This window comes from Gymnogyps californianus, chromosome 3 (genome assembly GCF_018139145.2).
Source record: "Gymnogyps californianus isolate 813 chromosome 3, ASM1813914v2, whole genome shotgun sequence".
NCBI lineage: Eukaryota > Metazoa > Chordata > Aves > Accipitriformes > Cathartidae > Gymnogyps > Gymnogyps californianus.
The window spans coordinates 121,805,122-121,811,894 of NC_059473.1; the positions used below are offsets into that span (position 1 = coordinate 121,805,122).

The 6,773-nt window shown below is 40.9% G+C and overlaps 1 protein-coding gene across 1 annotated transcript in view; it reads left to right on the forward strand.

Annotated features, from left to right (window-relative positions):
- Nucleotides 1-6,182, forward strand: part of CLIC5 (chloride intracellular channel 5) — a 73,826-nt gene extending 67,644 nt beyond the window's left edge. Inside the window, exons 5-6 of the mRNA XM_050894210.1 lie at nt 3,478-3,659; nt 5,941-6,182. Coding sequence (XP_050750167.1) covers nt 3,478-3,659; nt 5,941-6,108 — 350 coding nt within the window. The 3' untranslated portion in view covers nt 6,109-6,182. The remainder of the gene's footprint in view (nt 1-3,477; nt 3,660-5,940) is intronic.
- Nucleotides 6,183-6,773: the final 591 nt, after the last annotated feature.

Here is a 6,773-nt window from a genome sequence, read left to right on the forward strand (position 1 = left end):
CGACCAGACGATAAGAGAGAAAATGAGTGTTAGTTTTTCTGACTTTTACCTCTGGTGTCAGCCTTCAGTTGTGATCCACTGGACGTTGAGTCATTTATGGAAAGTGAAACAGTTCAACAGGAGAGCTGTACAAATTACCTGATACTCCACTGGTGGGGTCTCATCTGGCAGATCTGGCCTGACATCATGTTGAAAAGGCATTTGAAACTCAGTCTTCCACTTTCCAGGAAAATGCTCTCCCTATACCACTGGTAAAATGACAGCACTTCTCCCAAAATGTTTTATAAGCAAGAAAAAACTGACCTGCTTTTGATACCTCTCTCTTCTGGGGGTCACTGGTGAATTCAAACATAAGGTGGGTTCTCCCACCCATGCCAGCATTAGACACTTGGCTCTCTCTGAGATGTGGCACTTAGAAGCCTCTTGCTTCAATATTTTTGAGATTCTTTTATATGTCCTCCTACTTTGAGTGGGGATTTCCCTGAGCACCTTCTCAGGGAGCATAAGACTTCAAATCATATAGATAGATAAATCTGAATGTGTCAGGGCACCTAGAAAGTAGGATTTGCAACATGGATATTTGCATATGGATTTCAAAAAATGCCTTGAAAGCCATTGACAGGCTTTAAAAAACTGATCCTGTGCACCTAAACTCCATTTGAAATGGCAATTTTAGGATTTTAATTCTCTTAGCTTTTCAAAATTCTGTCACTATTTAGTTGGAAGAAAGGCAGTTCTCCCTTGTTCACTACTCTTCTATTTTCATGGCTGTTCTGAGAGATTTACTAGGATCAGAAGAGTTTTGATTAATTAAATGGGGTCATTGGTGTCACAAGTAGTGGTCCAGTTCTTGACTATCAGGATACGAGATGGTCCCAACCATGTGGTGATTTCACTGTGAGATGTCAGGATCCCGTGGGTTCCAGCAGAGCCTGTGAATTAGGTCACAGATGCATTGAACCCTGAACATACGCTTATTTCTGGCCTAAAGCTGCTGTATGCAAGCGCCAAGCATGAATTCAGATAGATGTTTTTCCCGCTGTCACAAATAGGCTTCACTCCAGGCATTGTTTTTGAGACAGCCATGACGCACTTTGATATATCAAGAAGAGCAAAAAAACCTCCGACCCTAATAAGTTCCAGAAAAGTTACGTAAACACATCTCACCTGCTGCTCCCGTCTTCTTACACACCCCTAACTGACCCCGTGGGCTAGCACGAAGCATCTAATGTAGTACTGATACTGGAAATATTGCACAGATGACTCCGAGAACCGACAGTCCTACTGGGTGAAGGGGATCCTGGAAAATGCTCAGCGTTAAACCAGTTCTCTAAAATCTGGATGAGCAAAATTGAATTAAATCGCAGCAATTCGATTCCATTGTCTCTAACTGAATTCATTGTAAGAGGACACAGTCTGAGGCTGACCAAGAGAAGAAGAACTATCTGTTCAACAGGTGTTATGGGTCAAACCAAAAAGAGATTGCTAAATCTTTTGAGTGTTGCCACATGGGGGTATCTTACACGCTACGCAGTTATTACCCTTCAGTAGAAGTTGTGCGGCGGAGCACAGCTGGAGACGATTAAAGAGCCCACTGCCAGCATCTGACAGCAGAATGTCAGTGTCAAAATTCAATTTGAATTGATTAAATAAGGGATGGCAACACTTTTGTTTTATGGATGGCAGCACTTCAGTCACTTTAGACGCTCGGCTTTCAGAAATAAAATTCTTTCCCTCCCTGCTATGTTTGTTGGGGTGTTTTCAGTTGGATTGCAGTCATTTCTCCAGTCAATCAATTAAGCCAGGATTTGCCACTGTGTCTGAGAGTCAGCCACAACAGAGCTGGTATGGTTCCCTGGTGCTCAGCCAAGAGGCTTCAGTGGGAGCAAGACATCAGGCAGCTTAATCTGACTTCCACCACTGGCACAAGGTTTAATGGATGTTAGGGCAGCAGAGAAATCATGTTCTGTGGTGTTCATCTCCTGCTCCCTCAGTGGCCCCGTACGTGCCGCCTTTCTCTCTATGCCAAAAACACAGGGGCGGCTGACAGCAGAGCCAGCGGAGCTACCTGTGCCAGCAAGCTGCTCTACGCAGAGCGATCGCTGCAGCCTTTTGAAGCTTGCATTGTGCTCCATAAATATATTTATCTCCATAGGCCTTGTAGTGCTACGCTGCCTGAGTAACTTGATGCATTGACTAGTCTCCCCTAAGTTAAATGGCAGTAAGTTACTCAGAGATATAAGATTTTACAGGATTAGGCCTTAAATGCTGACTCCAGGCCAGATCTGCAGCAGGTATAAATCACTGCAGGTAATTTTCACCAGCTGAAATTCTGGCCCTAAGCCCATGAGTCATGTTGTTATTTTTTCACATTGTAAATTCTTGCTGTTTCTTATTTATATTGCTTTAGCACTTTGGGGCACTTGTCAGGGGCCAGGACCCCATCATGCTTGTCACCCTTCGAACAGAGATGCAAAAGACCCTTCTTGCCCCAGAATATTTGCAGTTTAATAACATGCAAACCTGCGTACAGATATTCAGCCATCTGTAAGTGCATTATTACAATCAAGTTTTTCTATTATCCTGCCAGTAAAGCATAAGAACACAAATTCTGTGCCTGGGTTGATATTTTTAAGTAAAAAATTTGCACTCTGCTGTATATTATGTCTAAGTGCCATTTAAAGACTGGAATTTGTTGGAGCCAGCAGCAGTGTGGGACATGGTCTTTAGTAATTGAAGTGAGAAGTCCAAAGTCTTCTCTCCATTGTGACGCCCTATATGAGACATATCAAAAAGAGAAGTTGCACCTAAGTTGAAGCTGAAGTGAGGGGAATCTTAACAGTGGCTGAATATCTCATCTCTTTTGTGTAGCGTTGTATTTAATTATCGTTATATTACCTTCATTTCAGTTGCAGTGTATCTTCCAGCTCCGTAGAGCTCCGGTTAGCATCTTTGGAATTATTGCTATTGCCTTTAATTACTTTGGAAGGGGTTTAAAAGTAATAAAACTGTAACTTCTTAGAGCTGAAGTAATGCTAGAAAATTCTGCCTCATTACAGTCCTACCTGGCTGCTTAGAAAAATAAAGTAGCAGCGTACAGGGCTCCAGTTTACTGTGTGATGGCCTCAACAGACCAGAAGAATATCGTAGGTTGTATGTGTTTTACTGGTGTATCGTACTGACAAGCTGTTCTTTCCTTCCATGATCTCTTTCACTGTTTTTTTTGGTGCTAGTCAGGAGAAGGCATGGCACAACAGTTTCCTGTGTCCCCTTTTTCCATTGCAGGATGAGTTTTACCCTCAGGCAGACCTTGCTGGGCTACTTTGTCATCAGATTGTGTAGGCTTTGGAGGACAAATTAACAACACAGAAATGGTTCTTGGCTTTTTTTCTAGATAGTACCATAGCCATTGACAATGAGTGTTTCTAAATAATTCTTACTCTGCCCTAATCACTTATTCTTTGCTTTTTGGCAAAGCCCTTGAAAGAGGCTTGGTGAAGGCTCTGAAGAAGCTGGATGACTATCTGAGAACCCCTCTGCCTGAGGAGATTGATGCAGACAGCACTGAAGAGGAGAAAGTGTCTAAACGCAAGTTTCTGGATGGAGATGACCTGACTCTTGCTGACTGCAACCTTCTGCCCAAACTCCATGTTGTCAAGGTAAAAGATGTCATGCGATGGTGAAAGAAGCCTTATCTGACAAGGAAGTGCCCTGCTCCGACAGCCGTGAGCTAAAGCCAACATGTATTTCAGCAGAGGATCTTAAGTCCTAGAAGAGCAGAGTTTGAAACACACTGTTGCTCCTCAGTATTTCCTATAGGTTAACTTAAGCAACTTTGTATTTAGTACATGGGGAAATTGTCCCATCACTAGTTAGTGGCAAAGACAATATTAAGATCTAGGTATCCCATCTCTTTATTTTTACCCTGCTGCAAGTAACAGCATATTTCATATTAATTAGTTCCCGTTATTCTTAAGGGAGACATCAAAACTTTACTCAGTTCCCACCCATTTGTAACTTAAGAGCAGCAGTCCATCTTTTGGGGGAATATTTGTTCCATCTGGTATTTCACACAGAGAAGTTAACACATCAAAGTCACCGCTGAGGTCCAGGATTTAAGATGGACAATGGTCGCTGGTATAGTGCAAGTGGTGTACATCATCTTGACTTCTAAATGTTGCATTTATTTAATTTATCAGATTACATGTTTCTTTAGAATAAAGCAAGTACCTGGCAGACCTTGGCAAGCAAGAACGCTGGGAATTAAAGCCAAGTCATGCATCTAATTTGGCTCCATGAGCCAAAACATAAACTGAGCCCAGGAGCTGACTGCACACATGCAAAAAAAAAAAAAAACCAACCCAAAAAAACCCAAGTGCATAAGTCACCAAGTAAGAAATGTGATAATATCCTCAAAAGTTTAGCTCTTTCTTTGGCTCATCTTCATTGGTGACGTTAGAGTCAGACGATGCAAAATGAATGTGTGGCCTCTTACTGGTTCCTGTCTCCTTGGGATGAAATGAAAGATGTCAAAAGAGAATTAAAATCATTCTCAGACAAGCATAGCCATACGATATTGCCTGAAAAGCATTTTACAGATGGAAGAAAAGGGTAAATTATTAAGACTTTTTCATTTGATGGAAGATGTGCGCTGGAAATTATGAAAATCTTGACTTGAGTTGCCCAGCAGTTTTTATCTTCGCCATGTGAGTGTGAGGCATCACTGAAGGCAAGAATGCTTAATTAAATGCAGTTTAGGACAGGCTTTGGACTTGTAAATACCAAGTGGATCCTGGTAATAAAAACAAATCACAGTCATTTCTGAGAACAAGACTGTCCTAAGAAATCTGAGATGGAAAACAGCTCTACCATGTGCTTTAAAAATAAAGAGGAACTCTGTGGCGCATATGTATGTAATTTATGCCCAGGAACAATTTTATACTGTCAGAAAAATTAGAGATTGGAAGCACTCATTAAATCAGCTAATCCATCCCTTCCTATCAGCTAGTTCATTCTGTCACCACAGGATTATTCTATATGGTATATTCTTACAGGAAAACTGAAATATCCCAATCCAGCAAGCTACTTAACCAACCAACTAGCTTTAAGCACAGATTAGTCCCTTTGACTTCAATGGGACTATACAGGTGCTTAAAATTAAGTACGCACTTAACTATTTTCCTGAATAAGGGCCTGAGTGTTTTTAGAAATCGAAAATTTCCCTTGATAGACAATTTCCTAGTCTAACAAGTCTTGAAATAACCATTTTCTCCCCCAGTTTATCCTAATACTCCTGTTTTTAATGTCTGCTAAATCATCTTGGTTTCTCAGTCATGGTACCCATACCACCCTGAACTTTTCCTTTGCATGAACACAGATACAGCCTTCCAACAGCTGTAGATGGTTACATCCTCTGACACCATGGGCCAGGAAAAATATATTACGTATATTAAAAATAGAAATACAGTATATATAAAATATAATGATAAACATAAATATAAAAGTTAATATGAAAATATGTTCTATATAATTGTTACTAATGCCTTTCCCTTAAATCTATCTTGCTTTTTATGATTCAGTTAATCAGCTCTTTCTTATGTGGCATCTCAGCTTTAGTGATACACATAAGACTGGTAAAAACCACCAAAAACCAATATGGTAAAATTAATGAAATTCACTTACCATAAAAGTCATAATTTGGTGACAGTAGCCAGGCCATTGATTTAGAGTGTCCTTAGACCAAGTAGCATCCTTGCAAGATAGGGGACAACCAACAGTCACTTTTCAGGCTTTTCTATTATAAGCCCCTGAGTCTCCAAGCATTTCTCTCCTTTCCTATTAATTATGTGACAAGAAAGAGTAAGAAGTTCTCTAAAAAGGAATCTGGAGATATATCACTAGCAAGATGCTTTTTTCCCCTCTTTTATCTTTTTGTTTTAGATTGTTGCAAAGAAATACCGCAACTTTGAGTTCCCGACAGAGATGACGGGGCTGTGGCGGTACCTGAAGAACGCGTATGCCAGGGATGAATTCACCAACACCTGTGCGGCAGACAAAGAAATTGAGCAAGCCTACGCAGACGTGGCCAAGCGGCTCAGCAAGTCCTAACCGACCTCAGCGGTGGCTCAGTATCCCCTTTTACAGACTCTTCTCTTTGTTGCCTTAAGATATACTTTATCATTATGCTGTCTGGTTGGCATCCCTATGACTTCACCTGTTCAAGTGTATTGGTCGGGGACAAATCTGCTTCTCCCTGGAGAAAAGAGAAGGCAGCTCTAGTGTAGGGGGTGGAGATCGTTTGAAATCTGAACCTAAGATCTGGCTCAACTAGTATTATTCGCAATCAGTATTGGAAATGAGTCCACTTTACTAGTTTCTGGTTTCATGTTGGGGGTATTCTTTGAGTTTTAAAACCTGTATTCTTTGGAGTTTTAAAAATAGGATATTAGCTGAAATTTCAAGTAAGAGAGTTAGGAACACATAAAACTGGTTCTTCTGTAGGTTATTTGAAGGACGCTTTTTCCCCCAGTGCTATTGAGATCCTTGAGGCAGGAGCAAAATATGAGAGAGAAAGGGGGGGGGGAAAGCAGTTTGACCCTAAAGAAGAAATGCTCTTAGCAGTTATATTTAAAAAACTCTCTGAATGCATATTCTGTCTTAGCAGGCCCAAGAGTTTATAGAGTATTTATTTTTAACTTGGCGCAAGAGGGGGAAGCCTGAGCGAATATGTCAGACTTGCAGATGCTACTTTGCATAAAATTTGCATGATGCTG